Raw genomic sequence first — 16,782 nt, forward strand, 5'->3', positions numbered from 1 at the left:
TTTTCTGCATTGGGGCCCAATAAAAGGTCAACTGATCTGTGCTGCTGGGTTATTCAAAGGATTAATAATATACCTTTTTTTTTTTTTAAATCAAAGATGACATCTTTTGAATGTAAAATAATGTTTGTGTCACGTATTGTAGATGAAGTCGAGTGAAAAAGTACAGTATCGGTCTCTGAAAAGTAGTTCAGTAGAATCAAGAAGCATCAAGTGTAACTCAAAATTGTACAGAAATAAAGAACTTGAGATATGTAGTCACTTTCCAGCCCTGATGAACAGTGTTAGGCAATGATGCATCACTCAACAATATATTAAAGTTAAATTGGTAAAAATATTACAGTTGCTATGCTAAATAACTGTAATATTACTATACTAAGTAATGCAGCCTGAGGCCTCTATTGCCAGTGCCAGGCCTCTACAAGCAGCATGAACTCCAGTTAACAACTGAAAAGAGATTTCAGTTGAGGACACGGTTGTGGAGAGATGCTACGCTTGTTGGAGGGCAAGCTGTAATGTGGAGTAGATGTTACCCATGTAAAAGTGATATAATAAAGTCACATGTAACTAATGACTCTAATGCCGAGTGATAAGTAACGTAATAACATCACTTTTTATTGGAGCAATAAAGGGACGTAACATATTACAATCCCTGAGCAACTTGACAAACACTGCTGAGGAGCAACCAGTGCTTAACAGGTCTGTTCCTGCATGTGTGGACTTTCACATAAATAACTGGATAAACAACTTTTTTTGCAGCATACGAGACGTCATATATGAATGTGTTTGCCATTCTTAAATATATCCGTTTGAAGTAGAAAGTCAGTGCTGGGTTTTGAACTTGTTTTTCTCCCCTATATGTGAAAGCACCCCGCAGACACAGAGGGTAGATGAGAAGAGTAGATACCAGCCTGTCTTATCTCTTCATCTAGTCTCTCCGTATGTGCTGCTCTTCTACAGAGACGTCAAACAGGAAACCTGCTCCCTCTGACCCACTAGTCTATACATGTGTTAACATAGTGCCACTGTTCTTTGTAACATCTTTTTATCAATAAAGTGTGTATTCTAGCACACCTGTTGTCTGCTTTGATAGATGTAGGACAGTTTCACCTTGATATAAAAGTGTGTTGTGGCATCAACAGTGCGTTTATAACATGAATGTGTTGAAGCAATATAAAAAGAAGTCAAGTGTCATAGTTAAAAAAATATTTATTGAAATTGTATAAAAATAGTTTCTAACATAATTTACAATTCTAATTTGAATGGATGAGAAAAACAACAATCCAAGCTGCAATCATGAAACCAGAAGAGTTTCTCATTCTCACACACACACACACACACACACACACACACAAATACATTCACGCGCCCAAACATCCAACATTCAGAATTCACTTGTTCCCACAGCAGACGACAGCGTAACAAAACCAGTTACCATCAGTAGACGTTCAATGTTTACATACATTAAGATGGAAGTGCTTTCGGGTCTATTTACAACGTTATTTACACTACATACACAAACATACACACACATCTGCTCTTTCTTAAAATTTCAAGCCATAAATATGGTAAGAAAAAAAAAAATCATCTCATCTTTGTTTATCTTTTAAATAATCTGTGGGCCCTTCAGTGACTGTGGAATGAAATACATACAGCCAAAATTCTCTCATAAATAAATAAATAAATTCTGCGCTCACTTAGTGTGAGAAAGAAGCCACAGCAATAATAAATATTATTTACAATTCTTGTCTCCGCCCAATTTTAAGACCTGTGTGAGGCACTGTTTAAACATAACATAAAAAAAAAAAGAAGAGCAGAGGATGTTGTATTTCGGTATGGTTTGCATTGTGGTGTGCATTCAGGTGGGTGTGAAAGAGCGGTCGCCTAAGCCTTTTGTTTGTTTACAGTACAACATGAGAAGAGGAGGAAGCGGAGGTTGTAGAGTAGAGGTGCATGCTGTAGTAAAGAGAGCGAGGTAAGTCCAGTGTTGCTGTCTTTATGATTTGTTTGCACAGGTTGCTGCCGGAGCTATGAGGTTGTCTGGTTGCTAATGACATTGGAGTAGTAGTAGTAGTGATAGTAGTGGTTGTAAATGGCATAGGCTTTACTGATCTAGGCCCATGAGAGGAAAATAAAACAGCGATAAACAATATAAAGCCTTGTACAGAGTAAGGAGCAGAAAGGCAGTTGAGATCTAGCGCCTTTTCACTTTCACAAATTCAAGTATTTTCAGGTCCCCCAACAATCTCACAGAAGGCACTTTTTGAAAATCACCTCACTGTTCGCCAACGCATCTACTCTACAGAATGGAGGGAGAGTAGAGTACAGTGTAGCGAGAGGTTACATAACTCAGACTGTCCGCTGGCCATTCAGCAGAACAGTGAGAGCACGTTCTGTATTTGCTCAACGCAGGTGTCTGTGCACACAGAGCACCCCCCCCACACGCTGATTAACACTCATTGCCTTAGATCATAGTCCAGCGAGGATGATGATCTGACATCAACAATGTCGGCGGCTGGGAGAATCAAGTATTTGGGGTGATGAGGGTGGAGAGGGTGTGGCCTGCCAGGTTGAAGCCATGAGATGTTTTTTTATGACATCGACCTCCTCTGTGTGTAGTCCTTTACACCTTGGTGCAGGGCCCACTCCATCCTCCTCCCTGCTTCAAGTCTGTTACATAAGTCTATTTGTAATAGTCTCTTGTGTCTGTAGGGTCTGGTTCAGACTGGAGCGAACCTCCATCACCGAGCCGCAGCCACGGGGGTGGGGATGAAGGCTGTGGGCTCGTGGCCGATGCTGTGCAGCCTGATCTCTGTGGTTGTCTTCTCCGTCTGCACTGTGGTTGGGACTACGGAGGAGGACGTGCTCTGCATCCACGAGTGGTTGATAATGTCCTCGAAGGATGGGCGGTCAGCTGGCCGCAGGGATAGACACCACTTGATCAGCTGCTGGCATTCTGGGGGGGGGGGGGGGGGGGGGAGAGAACCAATAAGTCTGGAGCACTAAACTGTTTATGAAATATTAGGCAAGTGGTGAAAGACCACATACATGCACTGCAATGTGTATTTACCTGTAGAAACTCTCCTCCGAAAGAGGACCTGCCCTCTTGTGATCTCCTCATCGTGTTCGAATGGGATGTCACCACACACCATGTCATAGAGCAGGACACCCAGGGACCAAACTGTGGCAGAGCGACCGTGATAGCGATGATATTTGATCCACTCTGGCGGGCTGTACACTCTTGTGCCTGTCAGGGAGAAAGAAAAAAAAAGAAAAACACACCTTTAGAAACTGTGAACCCATTTATTACACACACACAATCACAAGAAAGAAACAGAGAAGCAGTGGTGCAGCCTCCTCTAACTGACAATCAAATATTGTTTTGACTAACTCAAAACGAAACCACTGCGTACAAAGTTAAATGATAAACAAAGGTATGCAGATTGATCAGCTGAGCCTGTTTCTGAGGGTATTATCTGGGCTCAGGTGCCAGGGAGTGTGACAGACGGCGTGTGTGTGAGGGAGCAGTGTGTGTGGGAGGGGTGAGCAGACATGTGACTTTGTTTACAAACTTTGAGTTGTAAAAATGCCACTTCCCTCCAATGGGGGGCGCCAAAGCAAAGTCAATGCTGCTCGGCATATATTATAAGGCTGCTCTGTGTGTGTGTGTGTGTGTGTGTGTGTGTGTGTGTGTGTGTGTGTGTGGGGGGGGGGGGGGGGGGAGAATTACACAACCCAGGATTCCTGCTAGTGTCCGTGGGCACGAATCATAAGACCAAAGAGGCGCACAGGGTTCCTCAAATAGCTATGACTTTAAAAAAATATCCAATAAAATAATCGGCTTATATTCACAATAAAGCCATTTTCAAATGCATCGTATTGATGACTCACCATCAAAGTCTGTGTAAATGGTGTCTTTCAGTAAGGCTCCGGATCCGAAGTCGATGAGCTTCATCTCTCCGGTGCGGAGGTCGATGAGGATGTTCTCGTCCTTGATGTCCCGGTGCACCACCCCGCAGTTGTGGCAGTGCCGCACGGCCTCCAGCACCTGGCGGAAGAAGCTCCGCGCCAGCTCCTCCGGTAAGGCACCTTTCTCCGTGATGAAGTCAAACAGGTCCTTGACGTTCTCGGGTCTCTCCATCACGATGATGAAGCTGTCCGGCCGCTCGAACCAGTCCAGCATTTTGATAACGCCACGGAAGCCCGTCCCGACCTTCTTCAACAACACGATCTCCATCGGGACCCGGGAGCCATTAGGCTGCAGAGACCATGATAAACATCAGTATTTGTTGCATGTAAACACGATCAAATGATGACATATTTTAATCAAATACGTCAAATATTACACTTTTTAAAAACAATGCAGGTTATTATTATAAAATATCATGTTAATTAAGTAGATATTAGCACTAAAACAGTTGTATAAAAGGTTTCTTACCAGTTCTCCCCACTCGGAGATTCTGTCCTTGGCCACATGTTTGACAGCAACCTAGCAAAAGAGCACAGACCGCGTCAAATGTCGTGTACAGCAAACCAAAATATAAAGCAGCTGGTTCAAAACTCAACACGTCGTCTATAACAACATATAGGGAATACTAACCGGAGCTCCGTCGGCTACCCTCGTACCCGAGTAGACAGTGCCGAACCCGCCGCTTCCCAGCACGGCGCCGACCTGATACAGCTTCTCGAAGGGCTCCTTCTCCTTCACTGCAATAGACATAAACACAGCCGGTGAACACCGGGAGCCACTCCACACTCTAAAAACACCAGCACCCACAGCAAAGCGACGGCACTCATACGCAACATAATACACACACACTATGTTGTAAATACACTGAATTGTGGCTTAAATTAACTGCCGTCCTTGAAAATGACCAAGTAGCAGCGTGAATGAGGGGAGCCGCGATAAGCGCGCTGCCAGCCATTGCTGCAGCTCCGTCCTCCATGACAACACGGTGGAAAAAGGGCGTCTAACCTTGATGAACTTGGAGCTGGATTTTCGCCGGCATGTCGGTGGAAATGTGGGCCAGAGAATTGAGCTTGGACAGCAGCATTCCTTTAAGGGTATCCACCACAGGTCGACGACGTGTGTGCTCTTCGTTTTTTGTTTTGTTTAGGTTGAAAGCAGTTATTTTATTCCGATAGTGAGACTCTCCCGGCTCCCGTTAGAGCTGTAAGTCCACGTTGCAGCGACACAAATGCGGTCGGGGTCCTCTCATCCGAATAGAAGAAAAACCCGCTTGTGATCCAGAAAAGTATAGCCCGAAACTTCGTCCCGGTGTACGAATGTATACACCGCGCGGTTCCAGCAATGTTTTGTAAACAGCTGAGTAAAACTGACGGTATACACAGATAAGACGTTCAAACGACCAATGTCTTCGTTAGACACCGGCTCTTGGAAACAACGAGCAGGGGGGAGGACGCTTATAAGGCAGTAGTAAGAGGGCGTCGCAAAACGCCCAGACGTCGCCGTGTCGCCGCCCATTTCCGCTCTCTGCACCAATGAGAGCGCGAGTACGCGTTCCAAACGCACGTCAATCACCAAATGAAAATAAAGCCAACCTCATAACCGGCTGGGCCAGACACAGACGTGGCGGGAATAAAAAACGCGCTAAAAAGGGGGGAGACTAAAGTACAATTATGTATTCAAGTTGGAGGGAGATGCAAATTCAAAGCCAAGTACTCCCCCTGTCTATCCTTTCGCGGGAAATCGACACAGGGAATACACCCTATGAATAGACCATTATTATACCATTATTAATAGGCTTCGGAAGAAGTTAATGAGCTGGATATATATTTTACTCTCCTATCAAATAAATACAATTCCAACACATTTGATAACTCAGTCTCTGTTTCTAAGTGTTCCCTGTGCTCCACTTGCTGTGTCTGCAGTCTGAAGACAGAAACAGACTGTTGCTGTTGGCTGCACTGAAGCATCCACATGGCTTAATAAAGGCTTTTTGCACGACGACACACACAAAACAGCCCCCACGCAACCTGAGAGCAGTTCATCAACCGCATTCCACCTATTCTAAACCCCTGCCATTTACCTGATTATTTTCACATTAAACACTGAGGTTTACGGCCGGAGTGAAGTCCAGGACTATGCTTTCTGTTTGAGTTGCCTGACAATGCCTCTCAACTGGCTGCGCATCAAAGCGCGCGGGGCAGAATAGGCGCATTCCACTCATTCTTTCAAATTGGGTGGCCGCGTTTGCAGCCGTTCACAGGATGTGGGAAACTAGAGATAAAAAGACTTCCATTTACCCCCCCCCCCTTCCTCCTCCTCCTCCCCCTCCTCTCTCTGCTCCTCCTCTCTCCGCCCTCCTTTTCCCGCGCACGCTATTGTGTGGATTGCATGCTCTCTCTCTCCCTCTCCCTCCCCTCAACAAGTTTTGTTTTCCTTTGAAATTTCATGCTAAGTTGTAATGTTGATGCGTTGTATTGCACAAATAAGCAATGACTGGATCTCTCCATTAAAGTGGAGGAAAACATCGATTAAAGAGGAAGAAATGCTTCATTTGTAATTATTTGAATGGACTTTTGGCAGATAGACTGTTTGATAATACAGGCTGATCTTCATCCAAGTTTTTGCATGCATGCATAAGCAATTGTTTATTCAACTGTGTTGACTGAGTTGCACGGTCCCCATAGGGAGATGTGGATGCAAAAATGTACGTTTAATATGCACCTATGTCATCTCTGCCATGAAGTACTCGTAAAAAAGTTGGTGGATGGTTTCACAGAGTTTGCAAAGGTCACCCTGACCCAGTGGAATGAAAATGAGAGCATGGTGGAGTTCATACTTGCTGTTGGGATGCCCTGGGCAAATTCCTCTAATTCCTCTGAGTGTTTGAAGACTCTACACCTGACTACACAACTCCTGACAGCCAGCAATACACCAACACATTTGAAGGTAGTAAATATATCTTGCGGAGTAAAATAACTCTGTTTTTCTAGTACTTTAATGAAGACAGCCGGACGTGTGAAGCATCTGATATTGTGAAGCTACAGCAGTAGCACTCTGGTAAATGAAGTTTAAAGGAACAGTTCACCAACAAATGAAAAATCCAGTCGAATTCAACGAAACCAGCGTTGCAGCATTCTCAACAACTGAAGTAGACAGTGAGTCGTTTTAAAATGTAAAAACAACAAAACAACTGGAAATATACATAAAATGGCTCCATACAGCTTGTCCAGGGCGATCCAAGTCTCTGGAACCCAAATTGATTTTAAAAGACATTAATGTACACCCTGGACATACGGTCAAGCTCATGCACCCAACGATTTAACTTGGTCGCTACAGTGGAGAAGATACAGAAGATTTTTGGCTTAACAAAGTGTGTAAATAACATTCGGGATCTCGGGGACATTTATGTTTTTTTTGTTTTTTTTTTACGTTTTAAAACAGCTCCCCAACTACTTCAGTCGTTTAGCCGAATGCTGCAATGCTATTTTAATATGAAGCTCCAGAAATGCTGTGTGCAAAGCCAAAACCTAACTGAGGGTGAGCAGATAATGACCAAATTTACATTTTTGGGTGAATCATTCCTTTAAGCACCAGTGGCTGTATAGTGTTCTGAAAGGTGCAGAGAGGAGTGAGTGTGAGTTCATGCTCAGTCAGGGCCATTAGAGAGGTGTGTGAAAGGGGAGCGGTCAAGAGCAGTAAGTGTGACAGCGACCGCAGGCCTATGAAATGCCACCAGTGACGCATCTCTCCGGGGCTGCAGATATACCCCTGCCTGCATGATCAGCAGCGATCAGATGACAGCCACCTAACCTCATCCGTCAGAGGGACAGATTATTAGTTGCACCGCTCACTTTGAGGCCAGCTGCTCAGTCCCATCTCTGGAAGTCTTGGTGTCCCCTGCAGAGAGGGCAACAGGTTCTTACAGTAAAGCAGGGCATCCCAGGTTTTACGTCCGTGAGCACCAACTACATTCATCCAGCCCCGTGTCTGACAGGCTTTTGTCACTGTCACTCAAATTCCTGCCACAGGATTTTCCCACATTTTGGTGCACTGCTCACTGACACGAGGGAAACAGCACTGTGGCAGTAGATTTGGCTTACATAATACTTCTATGAATTACTTCCTCTTTCTAGATAAATAGAAACCCTGCCCTCAGGAAGGTTTCAACACGCCACATGATATCTCTCTTCGTAGACTGTTCAACCAAGAAGGCTCATCTCCATGGGCACAATCGACTGGAATTTCTGAATCTGAGCATTTTTCATTCAGAGATGTATTTTTGGGACGTTTTGATATTAAAGGTGCACTCTGTAGTTTCTGGGAAGAGGTTTTAATCAGAAGAGAAAGACCTTCATTGGCAGCCCGTTCATTCAGTTATGGAAAAATACATATTTCTGAGTTTGTATTATTACCTCATTAATATTGTAAATATTAACGTTCTGAGTTTGAGTTTGTTCTCCAAAACTACATAGTGCCCCTTTAATGACAGTGATTATGTGAGCACTATTACTCTTTATGCATCTTTAGAGCAGTAAAATAGATGGACTAAAATTTGATGGTTGAATAAACTGTGCCTCGATGACACATTATCTGCAGTACGCAGCACACGTTTCACTTGATTTTCTTGATACTGTAAGTCAGTTTCCTTTTTGCGCAACATTCCACCTTAAATGCTGTTGCAAAGTGAAGTTTCCCATTAACTCGGTTGTCAGCCTTTGACCCCTCAAGACAACTTTCACCCAGCGCTCGGCCTCCTCCCTTTATCACAAACTTATGACACTACCTATGTAACATATTAAACGAGCATGGAGATGATTCACTTTCCCCCGTGTGACCTCACAGATTCTGCGGAGGCTCTTCCTGTCACTTTGTTCCTCTGTCTCTCTCCTTCACTTGATGTCATAAAGGGCTTAGCCACTTGTCTGCACTCAAAACACTTGTTCATGATCTTCAGTCATGATGGCCAGCCAATCACCTCTCCAGCTGTCCCCAGATCCCACCTGCCGCCACTCTGTAAGCAGCAGGAAAAATAATTATGGAGCTGGAGGAGACATGTGTGGGCTTACACGAGGTGTTTCATGGCTCTCGATACCATCAGTGCGTTGAACAATACATAATCGTGAGAACATGGCAGTGTTTGGTCACTCAAATGGAGACGTGCATGTCATGCGCACGCAGAGGTATTCACACAGCAGCGTGCAATGGATGGATATAAAATTATGATATATGTGGATTTAGTTGTATTTTATGCTTCAACTCACTGTATGGAAATGAGACGTGTCATTATTGTAAACAACTGCTGTAAAGCCCGACCAGTGTTCAGCGACATGGGGAGTCAGTCACAGTTGGGGATGCTGACGTCGTAGTAAATGGTGCGCATCATTCACGTTTAAAAAATAAATAATCAAAAATAGACAGATGATGTCACTCATTTGAATTTCATTATTGACAGTAACTTACAACATTTTGAGAATGTTTTGAGAAAACATGAGAAACTATGTGTACTGCTGTCAATGAGAAATTCTCAATAATATGAGCTGCAGCCCCTTCAGGACCCCTAGTGCACGCATCCACGCCAATACCGGAATTTTGGTGCTGATGCCATATTAGGGAGTAACATAATATTTACATGAACACACATTTTGCAACGATCCCTCAAAAAACATATGCATATAGTGATCGCTGTGTTAACGGCTAATGGACTTTCTCTGTAATTTTCCCCAGTAATTGTTTTGATACCTTACACTCAGCCCCTGTCATTCACGAGGGTTACTTCAAAGCACACAATACAACTCAGGGCTGCAGATGTGTAAATATTCCCAACTAAAGGATAATTCCTTTTTTTATGTTATAATTGCTTGCGGGTGTGTGAGCCTACAATGGACTGGAATACATTTTCAACTGTGATGATGGCAGTGCATATAATTTACATTCTCTTAATAGATAGGTTTGAGTGACAAACATCTTTGCACCATTTTATCGCAGTGATTGGCCTTCATATATGCATTAGAGTTATTGCCCATGTGCAACAACATATGCATGGATCCTTAATAGAAATATAATCTATAAAATAGCTTGCATGCTTCATAATGAAGCTTTTATTTCTGTGAAAAGGCTATTTCACGCAGGCATAATAAATGGGACCATTAAGCCATCTGAAGCACTTATGTTAAATCACTCAGAGCACGCAAAAAGTCATTTGCATGCTCTTTACTGACAGCCCGTCATCCTGCATATGTGACGGACAGTGCGGTGTGCAGAGTTGGAATGAGGCCAGGTGTCTCATGGTGTTGTGTGTTGCGTGTGCCTTGACAGTGATTGACAAAGATAACCCCATAATTAGAGGAGAGTCGAGATACTGCCCTGCAGCCCAGCAGGAGGAGCAGACAAACAAAGCCTGCCCATGTCTGTTATGTTGATTGGGCTACCAGACAATGAGACAATTCAGGGGTATATTTTCAGTCGACTTGATGGTGAAGAAGATCGGTACATGCAGGCTTATGAACATATCAAAGAGAGAGATGACTGTGTGATACACAAGCAGTGTAACCCGTTCAGGTCCCTGGTTGTATTCGACCTGTCACTTATTGTTACCTCTTCTACCCTCTCAACACCGATCTCACTGCATAAACATGTCTGAGGAGAAAGTTATGGGTGGCAGCTGCCCACTCTGAGAACGTGGGACCTGGAAGACCACCCCACGGCAATGAGCACTTAAACACACATACACAAATAAACACAAACGCTGAAACATTATCTGTCATGCTTCCAAATTAGCCGCAGAGGCTTTTTCACTGTCCCCAAATAAGGAACACATCAGCATGTGTGAAAGTTTGTGTGGGTGCGTGGAGTGGGGGGGGGGGGGGGGGGGGGGGGGGGGGGGCATAAAAAGGTGGGTAAATTATTTTTAGAGGTCTCTTAAAGGAAGAGGGACAAGCTGTGTGGTGGGCAGCGTCCGGTGTGGCCTGACCTCTCCTCAGGTAGCCTCTTAACCCCTCCTCTCGTCAGGTCCTGAGAGGTCTTGACTGGCGAGGCCATGGGAAAAGGCTCAAGCAGGCATCAAAGGCAGGCCTATGTGGGAAAGCACCACAGAGGGCCTATAGAGAACCCTGGAGGTCACCACGGGTCAACTTTCATGTCAGCACAGGCCTGATTCAGGGTCAGAGGTTATTGGCATACCTGTCCAGCGCCAATCAGACTGTTCTTTCAGGAAATTATCCCCACTTGTCTCAATTATGGGGTTGAGCTACTGAAGGGTCCATGTTAGGTTTGTTTATGGCTATTGTTGTGCTTGTTAAGGAGGAGGGTATAATCTGTGTGTAAAAAAGGGCAGGATGCTTCTAAGGTTGCCAGCGGCTACAATAATAGTACTGTTGACAGCTTTAAACGTGTCTATCCCAGGAAACAGCACTTCCTAGTTTATCTCTCTGATTCCTGTTGACAGAAGTGATGACCTATAAATAAAGAATACAAAAATTCCATCCCATAAAGGGTTAGTTAATACCTAACAATAATGAAATAAAAAAAATAAAAAATGTCATTACTCTTGGTGTAAGCAGTGTGGTGGATATATTCTTTGTTGGTGCACAATGGAGTGTTTGATAAGCCACTCCCCTGACCAATGATTGTTCACTCATAACAGGTAGGCAGGTCTCTGAGCTCCAGACCAGGACAAATAGAAAAGTAGAAGCTGCAAACTAGCAATGCTGGCTAACAAGCTAATAAAATACCATTACTTAATCAACTACTATATAGATTACATTAGTTTACAGTACATTATAGTTACACTATAAATGTCCAAGATGCTATTTCAGTTATAGATTACATTGGCATGTTTGGTCTGCTCCATTTTAGATCTGGGGGAGTTAACACTTAAGGAAACACAACCAAACTCTTTATGTTACATAGCATTACTTTTTCATGGAACATCCTTTTTGAAGATAAAACGACAATATTACATCTTTTCAAACATTTTTCTTCATATAATACTGCTTACAAAAATTCTAGCTACACTGCAACAAAAAAGGTTTTGCTACTGGAGGAAACATTAAAAAGTTAGCCAGAAACAATGCTTTCAACAGGCTCATTGACTTGACATGGTTAATTAGCTAGCTACAGGTGATAAAATGCGCTGGGAATAGTCAACATTTTCTCAATATCTAGCAACCACAACTCAAAACTATATGCTGCTAATTTCTGGTTAACTAGCATATGACCTGCATGTTGTGGGCTATGTTCAAAAGCCAGCAGCTGGTCCTAGATGCTAGCTTAGACTTACATTAGTGACTGTGCCCTGATCTAGCCCATAATGGACCTGAACAATAATAATAATAACAACAATAAACGATAAACAACATTTTCATAACACTGCCTTCTACTAAACTGGGGCTAACAAGCTGACCTGCAACAAACAACATTGTGTCTTATTTCCATTTCATTGACAAGTGAGCTGACTGCCTGGGACATGTGGCTTTAGCCTCAGTCTCTTCACCTGAACATATAATTTCCTTCATGAGCATGTTTCAGACCATTTTACATGATTACTGTTTTAAAACAACGCAGTTTGAAACAATGCTTTCGACAAGATCATGGGGCTAACATTAGTTAGCTACAGCTGTTAAACCTGCTAGAGAGATAGTCAACAGGACCAGCTGTTTAGAACATTAAAAAATATTTCTAGAGGGGGCTAAAAATGCTAAATGTATAATTGTAAATTAAAGACATGCTATGCTAAGATTGAAAGCTTGACAGGTGTAGCAGATGCTAAGGGGGACGGGGCTTAGCAAAGAATCTGATGATCTGCCATTTCTGCCAACCAAGACCCAGCCCCAGGATGATGACTGTTGATTTGCAGCACCACCTTGGCTTTGCACCAAAACGTCACCCTCGGCACTGCCCTTCCAACAGTGCTGTAATGGATTCACGGGTCACAGAGAGAAGTGGGTGGATTGGAGGGAGCCATGTGCCTTTGGAAGACGAATAAGAGATGGGGAGGAATGTGCTGAACCAGGAAGAAGGCTGCTGGTGTCACCTTCCCACGGAGGTTAAGAGGACACACGGGTGGGGGGTGGGGTTGTTGCCCGGTGGGGGCTGTACACATTTATCCACGTGGGAAACAGACAGTAGTGACATATTAAACTGCCGTCACACAAACAGCCCAGTGACACTGTTGCCAGTCACTGCTGAAGAATGTTGGCCGTGGGATTATTTCAAACTTCCCACAGGAGCAGAAGAAGGGGGTTTTGCCTTTGCCCTTTCTTTACGTTTGGCAATCAGCTGGTGTGTTTTTGTTTTGAGCAGGACGGAGGCAGCCTGAATGAGCCACTTATTCACGTGAGAAACAACATCAGAGACAGGTTACACAGATAATCGTCTATAAATAGGCCTGACTCCTCAGTTGGGTTGTGGAACATTCGAAAATTCCCCACCACTTTTGAGAAGTTATGGTTAGTTTTGCCTTTTCTTTCCATTTAAAGTTTTTCAACTGCTCTGTTCTGTTTTTGCCTCTCGGGTCAGCCCCCACCCGACTCTCTCCCCCTCTTTCTCACTCCCCCCACCCTCCTCGCACTGTTTACAGTTGATTTGCATTGTGGCCCAGCGAGCGGGGTAGGCAGTCATTGTTGTTGTCGTGATGGCAGAGGGGTTTTCCCACCAGCTCTTCCCTCTCCTCTGCTTGAATCAAAACACCTCTGTGTTGCTGCCGGTGATGTCATGGCCCAGAAACTACTCAAAGCTGCTTCCCTGGGAAACCCCATATCAGGAAGTCCAGACGAAGTCCCCCCCCCCACCCCCTTGATTGTTATAGCAGAGCAGCTTGGAAGAGACTGTGAGGTTTCTGATTAGGTTCCCATACAGCGCCGGTTGAGATGGCCAACGTGAACCTGCTGAACTCAAACAACGGAGCTCAGCCCGTTCAGCTGCCCTGATTTTTCTTCATTGCTTTGTTGTAGAATAAACAGATCATTTTTCGCTGAACAAACACTACAAACGCCACAATGACGACATGCAGTGTTGTATCACCATTGTAGTAGTTTCTACTAAATCTTATTCTTGGCAATATTTATGATTCAGTGTTTGCTTTGCCTTATTTTCTGCGTTTGTATATGCGGCCTTTGGTTGTAAATGTGTCACATAGTATAATATCCTTCAGCTTATAAAGATTCTGCATGCCAAATTTCCAGCATGACAGCAGGAAAACAAGTGTTGTTAGCTGGAATCAGTTTGTTGGAAATAACTTTTTCAGTTTACCAGAATTCCTGTTTATGAGGGTTTCCCCATAAAGATGTTGTTTGTCTGTTGTCTGTTTGTGCGCATCTGTGGAGCCACCTTTGGAATGTTGTGTTTCCCTTACAGCGGTTGACTGTAGTGGTGTGTTACTGACTGGTGCATGCCATTGCCCTTATTCAGGCAAGACATTTGAAACGATGTCCAGGGGCTGGTTGGGTTCAGTCCAGTCCACTGACATGCTGCTTTCCTCAGTGAAAACATAGTGTAAAACATATATAGATATCAGGTGATAACGGATAATAGGTGATCCCACCCTCCGTGTCCTGTTAAGAGCTGGGTTTTGTTATTGAAGTTACAAAACTTGAATGCAACACAGAGGCTATTTGTTCATTTCCAGGCAGCAAACATTCATGTGTGACTCTGCGTGATAGGGTGACGCAAACTCAGCTCACATTAACTGCCTTAAATCAGATTTAAAGGCTAGAACACATTGATATAAGGTTTTGTATTTCCTGTTTCAGCAACAAGCCCACATAGCGCTGGTTATTAGCTTTTAATAATCAAGCACATCTGTCCCTTTACGTTATTCAACATCCTGCTGTTCACCTTTTATTGGACAGTAGGAGTTAGTTAGCCTAATGTGCTAATTCTGTAACCGATTCCCACTAGTCGTTCCAATGACTTTATGTTATTTTATTCATGAGTCATCTTCTCCAACATAGTCAGACATCGTGCATTTGTTCTGCATTACTCAAAGGAAAGGATGTTGTTAGCGTTGATGATCCAGATGTGGGTACTGCAAATGACCAGACTGTCAAAACCTACAGTAATGGATAGTCCTGTGGCCTCAACTCTCCACACATTACCCCAGGATCAAGTCATGACATTCAGTCACTGAGCGACTGTACTACTATTTAGCAACAGCTAAGAATTTAGCATCAGTTAAAATTGTTAGTTTTATAAGAATCTTGTAAAAAGTCTTCAATATGCATGATGGCTACACACATGGTATCATGCTAAAAGACTGAAGCTAAAACTGCATGTCCCAAGCAAAGAGTCAGTAACTTTGTAATAGAAACTTGAAAGGAGGAGAATTGTTTATTGCAAGTTAGCTAGTTAGCCGAAGTACCATATTACTTTATTCACATATTATTTATTTACATATTATTGTATGTACAGATGCTACATTATTGTTGCCCCAATATAGAGCTGGGCACAGCCACTAATGTTAGCCTTAGCATGTAGGACCAGTTTTAATCGCGGTTTAATGAGCCGTCTTATGGGCACCACCAGTGAATATAGGCTGTCTGCTACAATGCTTTCTCCATTACTAATGACAGTTCATTTTTTGTTTCACAATATCACTGTATTGGCTCTTCAAGGAATGGAAGATGATGAAACTTTGTTGCTTTAATTTACGTGTAATCACTTCCGTAAACAGTGTCGTTATCAACAGGAATCAGAAGCATAAATTAGGAAGTGTTATTTCCTGTGATGTAAACCCCCATATGGACAAGTCTATAGTCTGTAGTCTATACCTTTTTTGAAGCAATAGGCTACTTCAGTCCACTGCCAGAGCCACCCACACTGCGCCAAACAAATGACTAATATTTACACTGTTAGCTCCAAACTGCGTGGTTACCCCTGTTACCCGATCACTGTAGAAAATTATTCCAAACCTTCATTTTCATTTCCCCCTAATGTGAGGGTGCTGTTAGAGAGGTCCTGGCCAAGATGCAGATGATATCATAAGAGCAACTGAGCTCATATGCCACCCGCTGATAAAGACCGTGGATGTGTTCCAAATGACTCCCTCATTCACTCACTCACTCACTCACTCCTCCCTGTATAACTCAATAGTTTACTTAGTAGTCAGCTGCAAATTTGAGGTCTCAGACAATAGTCCTCACCATTTGTATTAATCGTTTTCAAATCCGTAAAAAACACCATTGTTTGTGAATTTTGCACAGCCAGTTGAATGTTCCTGGAAGTTGAAATTGATCTTTAGTTTTGATTACTGGTTTAAATAACGTTTTTTTTTTAAATGATAAGTTAACAGCTGTCTGTGTTTGGCCTCAGGGCTGAGGTGCTCATGGTTATTCGGGCTTACAATGTTGAATATTCAGTTTCTCTCCTCAATTCACTAGCCGAGTCCCTTTCACATTGAAGAGGTTAAGTTTGTGTACCTACAGTCTCCCTTTCTGATTCCTGATGAGTGGATTAACCTTTGAATGGTTGGAACACAAAACATCACTCTACTGGCCTCACCCACCATGGCCCCAGCCTCCTTTCTCTGCTGGCCCCTCTACACGTGCGGACAGCACATGCTGCTGAGAGGCCTCTCAGCATGGCTATTTCACCCTAATGTGTGTGTGTGTGTGTGGGTGGGTGTGTGTAGTAGCTTTGCCGGAGGAAGCTTGAAGAGTCTGGCCTCACTGTCCCTGGAGGGAAGGGCGGGAATGCTCAGCAAAAATTCCTTTTGCTCCTCACCTCCTCGTCCCATTCCTTCTTACTTTTAACCCTTTCTCCTCCTCTCCTATCTCCTTCCCCTCTATCTGTTTACTGATCACGTCCTGTCTCCATGCCAT

At 43.5% G+C, this 16,782-nt stretch overlaps 1 protein-coding gene across 1 annotated transcript; it reads right to left on the minus strand.

Annotated features, from left to right (window-relative positions):
- Positions 1 to 1,188: 1,188 nt before the first annotated feature.
- Positions 1,189 to 5,418, minus strand: pim1 (Pim-1 proto-oncogene, serine/threonine kinase). The gene is made up of 6 exons (XM_030423865.1): positions 4,973 to 5,418; positions 4,598 to 4,704; positions 4,436 to 4,486; positions 3,889 to 4,255; positions 3,068 to 3,244; positions 1,189 to 2,953 (listed from the first exon to the last, which is right to left on the minus strand). The coding sequence occupies exons 1-6, from the start codon at positions 5,049 to 5,051 to the stop codon at positions 2,739 to 2,741; spliced, it is 996 nt and encodes a 331-aa protein (XP_030279725.1). The 5' UTR covers positions 5,052 to 5,418; the 3' UTR covers positions 1,189 to 2,738.
- Positions 5,419 to 16,782: the final 11,364 nt, after the last annotated feature.

Source organism: Sparus aurata, chromosome 7 (assembly GCF_900880675.1).
Source record: "Sparus aurata chromosome 7, fSpaAur1.1, whole genome shotgun sequence".
Classification (NCBI taxonomy): domain Eukaryota; kingdom Metazoa; phylum Chordata; class Actinopteri; order Spariformes; family Sparidae; genus Sparus; species Sparus aurata.

Coding starts and splice junctions, on each gene's coding strand:
- pim1 (XM_030423865.1), bottom strand. CDS start 5,051: ATGCTGCTGTCCAAGCTCAATTCTCTGGCCCACATTTCCACCGACATG. Junction 4,705..4,972: donor CCAGCTCCAAGTTCATCAAG/GTTAGACGCCCT, acceptor TGTCTATTGCAG/TGAAGGAGAAGGAGCCCTTC. Junction 4,487..4,597: donor GGGTAGCCGACGGAGCTCCG/GTTAGTATTCCC, acceptor CTCTTTTGCTAG/GTTGCTGTCAAACATGTGGC.